The following is a 16,352-nucleotide window of genomic DNA, read 5'->3' on the forward strand; positions in this document are numbered from 1 at the left end:
TGAGTGCTGTACCTTGGTGGAATTAATCTATTTGTCCCAGGAATCTCTTTGATCTGTAGGCCAAATGTTTCAACATGGCCTCTACACTATGAGCGTGTTGGGTGTGTCACGCTGATCCGGCACCACCCACACCTGGGGGGTGGGGGGGGTGATACTGACACTGAGGTGTGCTGGTTTAACAAGTCTATCTGTATGGTCCTACCTTCTCTCTCTCTCTCTCTCTCTCTCTCTCTCTCTCTCTCTCTCTCTCTCTCTCTCTCTCTCTCTCTCTCTCTCTCTCTCTCTCTCTCTCTCTCTCTCTCTCTCTCTCTCTCTCTCTCTCTCTCTCTCGCTCTCTCGCTCTCTCTCTCGCTCTCTCTCTCTCGCTCTCTCGCTCTCTCTCGCTCTCTCCCTCCCTCTTTTCAGTCTTAACTCAGCTCTCATAACATCTCCTCCATGTCTTTGTCTCTTGCTTTGTCTCTCCCTCACTTCCTTCCACCCTCCTCCCTCTCTCCCCCTCTCTCCCTCTCTCCCCCTCTCTCCCCCTCTCCCCCCTCTCCCTCTCTCCCCCTCTCCCTCTCTCCCTCTATTCCCCCAGCATGCACTGAGGACAGGTGCCCCTGCCCAAAGGCATCCTGGCGTTTCCATTGGCCTGCTGCTCTGCTGACTCATGTCCTCTGCTACTTCCTGCCCCGCCTGCCCTGTGGCTGCTGGTGGAGTCTGATAAGACCCACCCCAGTGGCAGCTCACACCAACCTATCAACTCTGCCAGCAGTTCGGGCTAGATTCAGTACATTTTTGGGTTTTAACATGCTTTTTTTTTTAATTTTAGCAAGTTTAAACAGTGGTTCAAAGGTTTAGGTACAATAATATGTAAAACGTATGCAGGTCATTATTTCTCTCAAATTCATCAAATAATCATACTGTGAAGTTTTAATTTTTTAATTTCGTCTTCTATCTCCATATTATATTATGTCTCAAAGTCCTTTGGAATTAAAAAAATTGGTAACAAAAAAAAAAACAAAAAAACATACATTTCATATTTCCGTTAACAAACGCACGAGTGGACATCTCCTTTGATGGAATCCCATATCTACTACCATGTACTTTCAAATGGCAGGGCTTGCCTCACAGGTAAAGGAATTATAGATTCCTGGACCTTGGTGGAATTTTATTTACATTGGGTTTTCTGCTTCATGGCCTATCTCCTCCCTCAAAGCCACAGGTAATGTCTTAAGTGTGTGAATAGAACAACTAGAAGGGGTGGCTGTTCAAAAGGCTGCCTATACCAACGGCATCCAGCTGTGCACCCCGTTGTGCAGGCCACTCACGAGATGTGGGGACCACAGAGAAGTCACCCAATGCACAGGGGAAAATGAGTGGCCGTTTGTAGCCTTAAGTCGGTTTCAAGGTTCCCCTCATTAACCCGATATAAGTCCGACCCACCTATAGCCAGTTGTTGGTCAAGAGAAGTCGGAGGAGCATTTACATCGGGATTTGCGTTGGACGATTCAAGATTAGAAAAGGACATTCACGATAGTTCTTGACGTGCGTCGTTAAGATAAAACCATGCATTCATGGTTCAATGGTTCATCCTTTACACGGATCATTGTATCACTGTTCATCAGGTCACGGTTCAATTCCTGTCAGTCCTTTACACTGAGAATTCTATCACGGTTCAACAGTCATTTTTATGTCTATCTAGCCATTCATGTCTTGAGGGAGTGTGTGTGCTAATAAAATCTATCATCATTGAGACTTTCCTTGACATCCATCATTGTTCTCACCGGACAAACCTGTGGCGATTGGCACCTATTCGATCAACAAGCGTACATATCCTTTTTGGGATTCAAACACATATCCCCCTATTTCATCGGTGGGAGTTTAAGGTGTCCTACTGGTGCTGTGACTGAGAGATGAACATACCTGAACATTTAACTCATTTTATGTACTTTTCAACAAGATTTTATCTTTTCAGTGTACTAACTGGAAAGAAAAGCCTTCAAGGTTTATAGCAACGTTATTACCACGCTAGTGTGATATTGTGGTGTGAAGATCCGAGGATTCGAGATTCAGACGAAATGGATCTTATTTCTGTCTGCTTCAGCAAGAATGCCACAGACTCCAAGGGGGTTAAGGCCATAACACATTTAAGAGGGATGTGGGAGTTGGGGAGGGTGCCTTGGTGACCATGTTTTTGATGGGCATGTGGCTAATAAACTCTGACAAATGGAGCTTTTGGGGAAACAAGTGCATCAACACTGGGCATGTTCCAGATGGTGCCCCCACCTCTGGTATTCCCGAATGGTGGAGTTATTTTAAAGTGGATGTCAGTGAGTTGAAAGGGTCTATTTCCAGCGCACGGGCTGCTTGGTGGCTGAGGGGAGCAAAATAGGGCATAGCCGGTGGGGGTGCTCACCGATAGTAGCCTCCAGGTGATTGGCCGCACCTCCCTGGGGATCCCCGACCAGCTGTGTGTCCGAAGCTCCTCTGCAGAGGGAAATATACACACAGATAAAACATGAGGGGAAATAAACCAACACACACACACACACACACACACACACACATAAATCCATTTCTACATACATGCTGTCATCCATGAACATCAGGGAATTCTGATAACACACATGCACATAAACAAACAAAAACACACACACACACAAACACACCTGTATGCAGCTGTGCATGAAGCAAACACATGGAAAAAATAAAGTGTGCACGCAAGCACGCAAGCGCGCACGCACACACGCTACAGGCACACATTCTAAGCACATACATACATAAATACACCCACACACATATGGGTGAAAACCCAAGAGAAATAGAGAGCACACACAACCTCCTCAGGCCCAGCGCACCACACGTCACCTAAGCACATATACATGTGGTCTATATGGATACACATCACATCTATCAAGCTGTTCCAATCTAACATGTCACTGTTCTTCCCTCTGCCAAGTTAACACAGATATGAAGACTTGGCCGTGTTCTACACACTACATTGTCCAACTACAAACACTACATGACCATCATGTGGGCCGTAGCCATTGGAGGCATCAGACTAGTGATGCCCCACTCTACCAGCATTTATGATTCTTTAGCTCCCCCACATGGTCTACAGAGCACATAAAACGTTACACACAAGTGTGTGTGTGTGTGTGTGTGTGTATTTTTATGTGTGTGTGTGTGTGTACATGCCTGCCCATCTGGGCATTGACGTGTGTGTCAGAGTGCCTAGGCGTGCATTTACGTGTGTACGCATTCGCGCACATATATTGTGTATGTGTGTGTGTTTTCAATTCTCCCCCAATTTCAAACATCAATTTCCTAAGGTTGCTCTGGCAGGCAGCGCTGGATGGCACAGAGGTACCTGATGAAAGCGTTTGATTACACCCAGCGTGGATGCGTAATTGCCACGGCCCCCACACGGTATCTACATAGATTATTATCCATTAAGATTGGGCCGGGGGATATGCGGGCCAGTCGATGACTTTCATTACATTCATACGCTCATATTAAGATGGGAGCTGATAGGGAACATCCCGCACCCAGCACGCCGCAGTCGACTGCGTCACTTCTGCAGGTTAAAAGCCGTTAAAATGAAGCTTTTTTAATATTCTCTTTTCATTTTTTGAAAGAGCCTGTTTCTGTGTTATAGTGTGTGTGTGTGTGTGTGTGTGTGTGTGTGTGTGTGTGTGTGTGTATGTGAGAGAGAGTGGGGGGGTGGGGGGGTAGTAGTGGTTCCGTTCTGTACGTTCTGCATTCAAACGACGACCTACATGGCACTGATTCACTTGACTAGACCACGCAGTCTGCCGACAGCATCTGTTCTGTCACTCACGGAAGGGAGTTTGTGTCCGATGACAAAAACCTAAAAGCCACACGCCTCGATTTCAATTCCAACTCGAGTAGGGGCTTTTTGTGTTGGTGTGACCATTACAGCTGCCATGCTTTGTTGGAACAAATGCGTGTGAAGAAAAGGGAAGGAAGCAAAGGAAAAAAAGAAAAATCACACACAAAACTTGTTCTGGCGGGCTGACAAGCTCGTAGGTGTGCGCGAAAGCGCCTCGTCACAATCCGTCTCTGGAAGCCCAGAGAACAGAAGGTGCCCTCAGCATGAGACTGGAAGAGTGTGTCGGGAGAACAGAGAGAGAGAGAGAGGGAGAGAGAGAGAGAGAGAAAGAGAGAGAAAGAGAGAGAGAGAGTGAGAGAGAGAGAGTGAGTGACTCAGACAGACAGGCAGAGAGCGTCAGATACAGAGAGAGAACACATCATACAGAGAGAAAGAAAGACAGACAGAGAGAGAGAGAGAGAGGGAGCGAGAGCGTGAGAGAAGGAGCGGAAGTGAAAGGGGGGAGACAGAGAGAGCTGTCAGTTAGATCCCAGCCAGTACTGTGAAAGTGATGAGGGAGGCGGAGAGAGATGAGTGCGACAGAGAGCCAAAGTGCGTAGTGGGAACAACACTGCCAGATTCACTTCAGACAGAGAGGAAGAGGAGCAGAGGGGTGGTGAGAGAGCACACACAGAAACCAGGGGGGGGGGGGGGAGAGAGGAGGGGGGGAGGCTGAGGGTGAATGAGAGGGGTAAAGAGATTCAAAAAGGAATGAGGGATAACACTTGACAGTGGGCCATCTTGGTGCCTCTGCCCTGTCTAGCACTGGGAGAATTCTGAGGCCTATATGGGACCTAGTATGGGAGTGAAGAGAGAGATGGGGGGAATGAGAGACACAGAGAGAGAGAGAAACAGGCAGAAACTAAAAACAGAGCTACCATAAATAACAGAGGGACTGAAAAAAGCAAGAGAGAAAGACAGCCATGGAATGGGGGTAGAAAACAAAAAAGATATTGTGACAGATATACAGAGACTGAGAGAGAGAGAGAGAGAGAGAGAGAGAGAGAGAGAGAGACAGAGAGATAGAGACAGAGAGATTGTAAGAGACAGAAACATTGATAGATAGAGAACAGGGTATTTCCGGCACAGTCACCTGTGTCTAGAGAGTGGCCTTGTGTGTGGTTATGCTAAGACCAGTTCTGCAGGTTAAGGCTATAAGCTAACAAGTATACAATGTATTGGCATGCTCAGTGTTCACGCACGCTTACATACACGCTTACAGATACACACATGTAGAGAGATATACAGGGAAGTGTGAGAGAGAGAGAGAGAGAGTGTTCCCTGGTAACAGGTTACCCACCTAGGTCGGTGTTGGGGCTGGCCAGAAGTTGCCGGAACTTATCCAGACGAGTCTTATCCCGCACGGTCATGATCGGCGCACCCGAGGAGTTCTGGTCAGAGATGCGTGCCACCAGAGGGACAATGGGACGTACCGGCAGAGACTGCTGCTTCTGAAGGCTGGAGCGAACTAAGAGATGCGGGTGGGCAATAGGAGATGAGACAGGGGATGTGAGACACACACACACACACACACACACACACACACACACACACTGTTCAGAAGTTTCATCTAGCCGTCAAGCCGCATTGCAAAAAGGGCTACAAAAAGTATCGGGTGTGGACAGATCATAATTTCATCAGCCAGCCCTGTGGGCTAGTGAGCCCACCTCCGTGCCCGAGTAGTCAGGTCGCTCAGTGTCTCTGTGCAGCTTATGGCAAACATAAACTTTATGAGTAGGAGGCTGTGCCTAGGGGACAGGGCCATAACAGGTGTGGATAAATCATACATTCATCCGCTAGTCTAACCCTCTACGGCCAGAGGGATGCTCCTGTGTCCTTGTTCACCTCCCAGCTTGAGGCTGGTTGCAACAGCTGAACACCGCGCTCATGAGCATGATTGGACTGACCTCAATTTGTACCCCTTCTGATTAATGCAACGTTCATCCACAAGGTAGCTGATTAAAAACACCTGCCATACTTGATAGTCTGCTTTGCCAGGCTTGTGGTCTGTCCACCATTGAAATAACTCTTGCGTACTTAACATAATTCTCAACCATGATATTATAGTTATGGCGAGGTGGTTAGGTCAAATGGTTTAAACACATTTACATTTACTCAGGAATATTAGCACCTGGTGGTGGCAGTTTCTGCAGTGCCTTTCAGTGGATTTTCACTACTTTCACTCCTCAGATGCATCACAGCTAGATTCACCAAATCTTTTTAGATTGATTTGTTCCACCTTTATTTTTGATTTTTTTGCTTTGGTGCAATCTTATAAATGGTCATGTGTAGTCGACTGATATATTGATAAACATGATAACCATTCTGTTATCATAGATAAACAATGTTAACCATGATGCATTGTTTTGCATGAAAGGTGCTATACAAATAAAGTTTAAATATTAAATATGAGATGAATGTCTAAGAACTCTGACAAAAATTGTTAAAACCTGTTTGCTGAGGTGAATAATAAATCCTAGCCAAACATAAAATGAGAGCATAAAGAAGAAACTGTCTGTGTAAGCCTTATCACAAAGCAGCCTAGACCAAACACTGTAAAAGGAATAAAACAGACAGTTAACCCGGCAACTCATTGGTCGGCGGCTTGGATCATAAAAAGGGGCATTTTCAATCAACTCTAAAAGACATGAAGGCACCAAACCCCATGGCTAACACATCATAAAACACCATAATAATGTGATTTTAAGATGGATCAGTTTGGAGTGTGGTATATTCAGAGTGTAGTTTTGGTGCCCTCTGCAGGTTAAACATGGAATTGCGTTTCAGTGCAGAGGCTTAAAACCAAAGAGGGCATGGTGGGATAGCCTTGCATACCTGAAGGGGTGTTTAGCTGGGCCTCACTATTGGACCTCACCACCCTCCCATTGGTCGACCTGTCGTCACTCATGTCGTCGTCATGACACAGCTCGCTCCTGAGTGGCCCCAGCGTATCTGAGGGGTGGGACTCCGAGTCACTGTCAGGTTGGGTGGGGAGAAAGGTGGGGACTGTGGGTCGAGAGTGGGGCACGGGGGCAGGAGGTGCAGCGCCCATGAGATCTTCATCCTCCTCGTCATCGATATCCCAGGCGTCGTTGGTGCTCCGTGCAAACTCGAGGAAGCTTGAGGCCTTCTTGGATTTGACATTCTGAGTGCTGTTCGACTTTGGAGTGTCTTTGAGGAACCTGTGGTGACAGACCAAATCACACAGTCATAAATGAGAGGAAGGAAATGACAACAGGACAAATTGCTGATTCCGACAGAAGCCAAATTAAATGTCTTTCACCGAGGAGAAAATTGGTTCACGGGACAAGAAAATCACAGTGGGAGCAATACCAAACCAAAACAAACAAAAATATAGATACATTTCAAGCATGAAAACAATTCACTGTGTTTACAAAACACACACTCACAGTCCAAATGATGAACAAGGCGGTGAAGAGACTAATTTAAAAACACACACACACTTTATCCACATGATGCATCCAATACAAGCATAAGTACTTTGCCAGCGTAACACAAACTTTGTAAGTAAGGATAAAGTAGAGCAAAATGATTGGACAGAGGGTTAAAAAAAATGAGGCAACAGGGATGGGGACAGTGAGAGGTGAGGTCTTCATGCAGTCCAGTCCGAGGCAGCACTTACGCTCGGGGGATCCGTGGATCCAAAGGAGGGTGCTGAGCGCCATATACAGGCTGTAGACTGACAGACAGAAAAAGAGAGAAGGAGAGGTGAGAGGAAAGAAGTGTGTGATGGGGAGGGGGTGCAGAGAGAATGTAACAGTGCGTGTGTGAGTGTGTGTGTGACAGAGATAGTGCGTGTCAAACAGAGGGAGAGGGAGAAAGGAAAAGAAAGAGATTGTGTGTGTGTGTGCATTACAGAGGAGATAGATAGAGAGAGACAAGGCAAACAGGCTGGCATACAGACAGAAAACTGGTGAACTCAGTGTCAGGAAAGCAACAGGAGGTCCAGACCCAAAAGGTACAGAAGCACTTTCCCTAGTCTAGCAGTCAGTTCAACGGCTGGGTTCAAAATATTATAAAACTTCAGAACAGTATTGGCACACACACATTAGGAAAAGGGTTGATACCACAAACACTTCATTAGACAGAGAGAAGACAGTCTGTTGTGATGATAACAGACTGCTGTTTTTATTGAGCATGAAGGCCAATAGATCACTGGTCATTTTTGTTTTTGGAGTTGTTTGTACAATTTATGCTTAAATGTGTGACTAATTGTTATTTCAGACCACAGAACGTGCTACTTGTACAAAGAAAATACGTATGCTATGTCTTAAGGGCATAGCCTGGTCCATCCTATTGCAGAAGGTGCCATAAGGCTTACACAATGAAGCCTCCCACCTTTCAACCCTATCCGAATTCAAAACCTCAAGTGAATTGATGGTGAAGCATTCTGACTATATTTTTCACATGCCCGTTCCAACACACACAATAATGATTTTATTTAGTCCAGTTTGATTCAATTTTATCAACACCAATCATCTCTGGACTAATTGCTCATTGGTGATTTACCTAAACACTTTGTCACAGAAGTGCTCTACACAACTAAGCCAAATACTCAAGCTAACCAAATGCTGGACGTTAACTCTATTTGGTTCATCTAATGCATACGCAAATGCTGACAAAAGAAAAATAGGGTGTGGCGTGCACAACTGTGCCCCCCCCCCCCGCCCCCCTATCACACCAGACCAGCTGAGCCAGATTGAAGGGAATGAGGTGACATCATCTTCATCTCATGTTACACAGCCACACCCTTGCATCAACGTCACAACACAGTCTTACACAACCCAGAATCCTTTTGGCAAAAAAATACAAAAAGGTAGAAATACCAGAATACAGCTGCAAGCGTCAAAGCTCGCTGAATCGCCACAATTAAGTCCTTGGCCATCTTATTGAGTCTATCTAATGTGCTTTAATTCAAGAGAGCTCCTCAGGGTGTGGGGAAAAAAAAGAAAAAGACTTTAAACATCAGAAGATGTGGGAATCTGAAAAAAGACTCAACTGATAATTGTACTTATCCACAACAGGTGTCCCACCATTTTTGACACTTCAAGTCCTTTCAAACTGATTTGGCATTTTGTTCAAGGCACTTTATCACACAGCATGATTCTCCTTGGCAACTCTGTTATCATCACTTCAGGCGTTTAAACTACAAAACGCAAACATGCATCAAGACCTCCTTAAGGCCTGATACGAGATGATCCAGCCCTGTGGCAGTTTGCGAAAGTTACCACAGACTGAGGTCTTTCATTCAAATGTTTGTGTAAGATCCTACAGACAATTCACGCTCTCTCCAGGGCTTCTGTTAATCTCACCGCCTTTCAAGTTCTTGAAATTTGTTCATCTCTAATTCTATTTGACGCGTGCTGATATTCGACACCGTTCCGCTACATGCCAAAGCTCCTAAAGTATGTGGGAACCCTGGTCTGATTGTTATTCTTCAACAGTGTTGTGAGGCCTTGGGATGGGCTGAGACTGCACTGGTTCCACTATAGAGCACTTCAGTGATCAGTATAATAGATGAACCATATCAAAGGCTTCTTTATTTATTAGGCTATCAAAGAACTATCGGGACAGGTTCAGTTCTTGTATCTATCTGTCCAGCATTACACATTCGAAAGAATTACAAGAAAAAAGGAACTAGACGCAATATTTCAAGAAAGTACAATATTGCACAAATAATTCAACAATAATGTACGATCAAAGCATAAATAAATAACATTACAATGCAACTTCATGAGCCTGTTTCTTTAATGTCGTGGGACAGCAATCAAGTTGGGTTTAGGGCATTAAACAGGTTTCAAAGTAGCAGTCTGACAAAAAAAAGGCATTCATTCTAACCCAAAATACAGGCAACCCAATTAAGATAGGTTTCATGTCCACACTGGGGAGACGGGTGGCCATGGCCAGTTGCCTGGTCCGTGCATTGTGACTTAGCTCTCTGTTGTTTCTTGTTTATATTACAGACTAAGCAGTAGAACATGAATGGTGCTGCCCACAGAGCTAAATGTGCAGATGTGCAGATGAGCATTATATATACCCTTGATTCAATTTTTATTATATCCTAGAAGGCTTTGTGTAAAGTGGTTGATTCACATTCCCAAAGTTGGTACAACTGGTCTGGCTTTGGTTTCGCAGTGGATTGCGAAATCACCCAATAATTCAAAACCACACATCTTGCTCTGTCATTCAAAAGTGCTTCATCATTGTGGTCACGTTTCAGAAGTTAGCGACGTTGCGAAAGAAAAGCAAAATTCTTCAAAGACAAGATTGGCTGTGTTGTGATTGCCTACATGCATGACGGAAGCTAGGTTATGACATTTAGCTTATGCTGCCATTGTTTTGAACGGAACCATTTAGTTCCGAGGATACAACGAACAAATTTGGCTGTGTAGGAAAGAAAACTTTCCCCAAAAATATGTCTTGTGACTTCTAATTATGTTATAACCGATTTTTCACAGAGATTGGGAAGTAAAGACATCCCAGACCTCGGTAAGGTGAACTGACCTCAAGTGACAGACTGTCTGACGCTTGAGTCACTGATATCGACCTGTTAACATATGGTCATCACATCCTCATTAACATAGAAGGCCATAAGCCACAACTAAGAACTACAATGTTACCAAATAACCTACTGATATTGAGCATGTTTGACCCTATCTTGTGACACTGGTGAAAACAAAACATTAAGACACAAGGTGAAAAAGTAGTCAAATTAGCAATGGTATAGCTGGCATGTTAGCAACTACACTGCTATCATTTTGTAACTAGCAGAGATAGAATGAGTTGCACACAACGGAAGAAGTTAGGGACTAATAAGATTGGGTTTTCCCCACTATATGAATGTTCAAGTGGTACATTTCATGAAAAGGGAAGTACCCACCTCCCTGGCACCTTCGTGTTACGCTTCCAAAAATGTATTCTGCTGTCGGTAGCCATACCGAAAATGCTGTCTCCCCCTTCAGTGTGACACAAGACTTGGGACAACGTCGATTGGTAGCATTGGAAAACCAACTAAATGTATTACTATCGATAACATAGGGAAACTTTGTCCTTAACGTTTACAAATGTCTGAAATTGTATGTGATTAAGTATGCGATAATATTTACTCAGCGCCTTAGGAGCGCATAAAATAGTGAACAGGAGGTCGCCATCTTGAACATCAGAAACCGGGATATGCGATTGGTGGAAATCCTTAACAGGTGCAAAGAATGGACCCAATGGGAGACCAGATGTGAGGCCAAGGGCAGAACTGCTGTTTTTTCTTTGAAGTTGACATCATAACGTCCACAGGTGTTTGTATCAGACAGCAAACGTTGTATCTGTTGATAGTACAATGGTAAATTGATAAAATGTTGCCTTTTGCCAGGCTTGGAAAATCCCGTGCGACAACGTTTTGAGCACGTGGCCTACTGAAACTTATCTAAAATGTCAAAGAAATAACTTTCGGTGTAATTTCATCTCACACCTCGCAGTTTTGTCAAAGGCAGGTCCTCATTCAATTGATACTACTACCAACAAGACCACAGAATATATCAGTTTCTGCATGAAATTATATATACAAAATATATTAATTATTGGAGGAAGTAGGCTACTTACATGGGTGTTGGGTCCAAACAAAGGTTCAAGGCATAAAAGTATATCTTGGTATAAGTCAGGAGGAATCAAAATCACAATTTCCTTAAAATGCGAGAGCGATAGACACAGAGAGATTCCTAGATTATTGAGGGGGGCATTTTGGTTTACTCAGTTGAAATAACAAGGAGCTACTGACTGCTGGAACTGCCATAATTCTTTCTGAGGAACACTGATAGGATAAAATATAAGGCACACAGAGAAAATTAGTTTGTGTTGTGGATGCTGGATGCTGGATGTGTTTCAGTTGTAGGGTTATCAGTACAACAGCAGAGGGCAGCATACACTTATATATAAAACAAGGTTCTGCAGCAAGTTATTGCTGGGTTTTCTGACTTCCTCATTTTCCCTCACTCAGTTTATAGATAAGATTGTGGCTGATCCCTCCCACCCGGGTCACAAACTCTTTGAAGTACTTCCCTCCGGACCAAAACCTCACGCCGCAAAATCAGCTTCTTCCCGGCTGCAGTTGACCTTTTTAACAAGGCCCGGGACCCCCACCTGACTTGGACCCTTATCTCGCCCCTACACCTCAAGTCTGTGTTACATTTACAAACATTACATTGCACACTGCACATTCACAATCACTTTGCACTCCTGTCTTGCATTTTGAATTTTACTTTCTACTTCACTTTTTATATACATTTTTTAAATATATTTGTATCTTATATATTGTGTTTTATGTGTAGTACTTTTCTTTTGTGTAGTGTTTTATGTTATGTGTAGTACTTATTGGGTTTGTATGTTTTATGTTTACTGTATGCACCTATACACCAGAGCAAATTCCAGGTAGGTGTAAAACCTACTTGGCAATAAATACAATTCTGTTTAACAACATTGCTTACTTGTGGACAGAAACACATATCGACAGAAGGAAGACATTTTGTAGGTGTAAAATTGTGTGTGTGTGTGTGGGTTTTTTTTTTTGGGGGGGGGGGGGGGGGGGGGCTGTTCATAACTTTCTGGATGCCACACAGGGTAAGGATTCCCTTGCGAATGTGAAAAGTTTGAATGCGAAATAAATGTCTGAGAGTGCTTTATCTTTTCTGAGTTTAAATGGTCCCTGTGTGTCAGTTCATAACTGTGGTGATAACATCTGTCAGGCACAAGCGCTGTGCTGATATTGGTTGTAAACGAACAATTTTTGCATGAAACAGGTACGTGAATTTTTTTTTTTTACTTGTTTCAGAAAACCCCATCAGCAATTGGTAACCTTTTCTCGTAATTCTTTTGTATTGTAGTTTACAGTCTATTTGTGTTACATCCTGTGGCCTGACCTATTATAGGGTATTGTTATACCCTGTTATGTGTACCACCAGTGTACAGACATTCAGGAACTCAGGACCTTACTCAGCGCAAAGGCTGTTTTGACCATATTAACAGAGTTGTTTTTGTATCATGGTGTTAAGTGGACACATTTAACCGGAATGTTCTTTTTATAGCTGACACAAGAGATTCCTACCTGGGGCGTCTTCCTGGCGTGTGCTGGTCGGCATTATTGTGCCACTGATGGTCGGAGCAAACAAAGGGACCAAGGGCAGATAGGCCGTGCCCTTGAGTGTGACTCTCCTCTGCCTCCCTGGAATGTTCCTTTCCCTTTCCTGACTATTCCCCTTTGAGGCTGGTGTTTTTGTTTTTCAGTCGTGTGTGTGTGTGTGTGTGTGTGTGTGTGTGTGTGTGTGTGTGTGTGTGTGTGTGTGTGTGTGTGTGTGTGTGTGTGTGTGTGTGTGTGTGTGTGTGTGTGTGTGTGTGTGTGACTTCCCGGCAGTTTGTGTTAGGGCGCCTACACACTGCTATTGATCTCCATGTGCCAGACACATTCCTGGACATTCAGAGGTTATCTGGCAAACGCACCGGTCACTGTGTTGCTGGTTTTGTCAGCACCAAGCACACTCTAACAGGAACTACTGCTTGTGCTGGCTCTGCACCTATTTCCTGCTCATTGGCTAGTTTGTCCACTTTTTTTAGAAATTGGGGTTTTGCATAAGTGACGGGAAGGATTACTGTTTAAACTTGAATCATTGAACATTAAGTGAATAGGCAGGGATTCCATCTGTTGTTTTTACTAGGTGTTTTCCGTGGCTATTTCTATAACAACACTAGGCTAATTTTGGCTAATTGTTCCTGCCTGGATTGAATCACAAAGCTAAAAGAAGACTTCTTTGTAGATATTTTTAGCTGGAGTAGACGTAGGAGTCACACTGTCTGTGCGATATTGTCTTTCCTGCTCATAGTTTTTCACAACAATGGCAAAGTCATTAAGTCTTATTTCGCCAGAACCCTTTTTTTACAGTCATGTAATTTCTGAAATCCCCTTCATGTAATGGCCGATATGTCGACATTAAAACCCAAAATGAAAAGCTGATGGTTTGAGCTGGTCTGTGTAATCCAGTATGATGCCAATGAAAAACCGCATGGCATGTAAGTGGCAGTAAATAATGGTTTTTCGGCATTCACTTATCGGGAGCTAAGCCCCCCTGTGGGTTAGCTTTCCTCAGGAGGGCTGCCTAGCCTGTGACGGGGGCCGTGGCTCTGCAAGAGGCTTAGGGGCTGGAGCACTAATGCTGGCCAGGCCTATGCCATTGGAGCTGAGCCTGCTCTGGTTACACAAGCGTCCCGGTTTGGAGCGGCTGCGCGGGCAGACGGCGTGAGAAGGGAGTGATGGGTCAGCGAGGATACAGAGGAAGTAGGTCATGTGCACGGAGGAAGTGGGTCAGGGCACGCTGCACGGAACAGGATGGCAGTGGACTTCAGTGGTAGGAAACTGCAGCACACACACACACACACACACACACACGCCATACAACTTACACACAAGTGTATAGCAGACCCCCTTCCTGCAAACACATTAACACACCAAGGAGAGTTCCACTGTGTTGAGGACACAGGACAGAGTACTTGGCAGTTGTACATTCATCCAACTGTTAAACCCAATTTTGTGAGAATTCATTGCCCAGAAAATTGAGTTCTTGTTTTTTCCCCTACGTACAATGCCTCCATGTGTTCTGTTCTGCATTATCTGATTGTTTGAGGTTTTGCTAGGGCCATTGAAATTTGCTGGAGTATTCACTGATTTGAGTTTGTCTGTGTGTGTTCTGTTACAGTTTGTCTTAGGTAATTGTTGAATTATACACACGACTACATTTTAGACAGATCCATGCTTTCAGAGCTTAATATTTGAGAATCCTTACAGCACTAATAGACTGCGGCTGCACCCACACAACCGCAAACACATACTCTCACCCTCACTCACATACTCACTCTCTCCCTCCCTCGACTGCACATTCCAAGCTTGCCTCAATTATCAAGCCTTCAGAGACTCTGCCTTTGTGATGAGCAATGTCCAAATTCCAGGTGGATGATGTTTGGTTCCAAGATGTTTTGTTTTTTTGTAATGTTTACGTCCAAGTGCATTATATTCTGCCTATCACAGAGACACACCGTCACTCTGTCCGTCTATCTCTGTCTATCTCTTTATCACACACACAAAAACATACACACACACACACACAGCCCTGACATGAAGACAATGCTCACATGTTGACATGTGAGTTGTGAGTGCTTAGTTTCATACACCAAAGGGCATTGACCTAACTGTGGCATTTAATCTCCCCTTTGTTCAGCCAAGCTTTCTGCTCCCCTGGTTGATCCGAACTGCCAGCTATTTATCCTCTGAAGTGTCTGTCTTGGTTGTGGCCCTGATCTGGGGTAGATGGGTAAAGATGCAGTTTGTGATTTGGTTTTGTGAAAGGTTGCTAATATTGTAGCTCAACTGCCAACTAAATTGCACCCCTTCCTTCCATGCTCCTGAAGCACTGTGTTGATTGGTTGTGATTGTTTATGACTTGGTCTGAGCCACCATGTTTGTTTCCATTTACAGAGCCAAGACTGATATTATCGCCCAGAGGTTTTTGAGCACAAACCCCGAACAAACAGCTAGAGGGCCATGAGGAGCAATTTTCTGGATTTGCCAAAAGCATATTAGATACAAAATCGTGGACTGTCCCTTTAAAAGATCTTTCTTTTCTCTTTCTCAGTTACAATGATGGTTGCTCAACCATGCTGATCGGAAATGCACGCCTGGTGTGGACTTGTGTAATTGTGGCCTGTACCTTGCGGTTAGGCTTTCATTAGTATTATCACATGGATCTATATGAGGTTGACCTCAAGACACATCTTTGCAGCGTATGTAAGGATTTATTTAGATTGGGTTTGCATAGTCTAGTATACTGACTAGTATACTGATACTTCAGGATATGTGCAGGTTTGTTGTTGATAAAAACAAGCTGACCCCTTGGAGGAAGCAGAAGCGTGCAATGACATGCCACTGTCTGTTTGAGCAGCCACGTGGGAATGAGGAAGTGAAGCAAAGCACTTACGGGAAACCTGCTTGTGGCAGGGGGAGGGGCTGATGGGAATGCAGAGGATGCAAGATGAATGAAAGGTGTGGCAGAGAGAGTGAGAGTGTGTGTGTGTGTGTGCGTGTGTGTGTGTGTGTGTGTGTGTGTGTTTCTGCCTGCCTTGCTTAATATGGTGTTTCCGAATAATATCCGGCTTATGTGTTTCACTATAACTGCATTCCAATGCCACACTGTTCTATCTTGACAACTTTGTCCACCGGATATTGGCTTTGAATTGGCCAATTCTCGTTTTGTTCTGTTTACCTTTTTGTGAGACACTGCAACTTCTTGTTCTTTTTTTTTTCTTCTTTGTACACTTCCTCCCAATCTTCTTCTTGGGCCTCTCTTCCCTCTCTTTACCCTTCTCAGTTGTGTCTGTACTTGATTGTTGTTACGGTGGTATTTACAATAGGGTGACTCACAAG

General features: G+C 44.3%; 1 protein-coding gene across 1 annotated transcript in view; it reads right to left on the reverse strand.

The window, feature by feature from the left end:
* The window catches only part of LOC308377774 (TBC1 domain family member 22B-like), a gene marked incomplete at its 3' end in the record, with an annotated part of 21,549 nt that extends 10,509 nt beyond the window's left edge, over positions 1 to 11,040 (reverse strand). The window contains exons 1-5 of the mRNA XM_080854510.1: positions 10,776 to 11,040; positions 7,518 to 7,574; positions 6,710 to 7,056; positions 5,175 to 5,342; positions 2,399 to 2,469 (exon numbers count right to left, since the gene is read on the reverse strand). Coding sequence (XP_080710636.1) covers positions 2,399 to 2,469; positions 5,175 to 5,342; positions 6,710 to 7,056; positions 7,518 to 7,574; positions 10,776 to 10,831 — 699 coding nt within the window. The 5' untranslated portion in view covers positions 10,832 to 11,040. The remainder of the gene's footprint in view (positions 1 to 2,398; positions 2,470 to 5,174; positions 5,343 to 6,709; positions 7,057 to 7,517; positions 7,575 to 10,775) is intronic.
* Positions 11,041 to 16,352: the final 5,312 nt, after the last annotated feature.

Source organism: Sprattus sprattus (genome assembly GCF_963457725.1).
Source record: "Sprattus sprattus genome assembly, chromosome: 16".
Classification (NCBI taxonomy): Eukaryota; Metazoa; Chordata; class Actinopteri; order Clupeiformes; family Clupeidae; genus Sprattus; species Sprattus sprattus.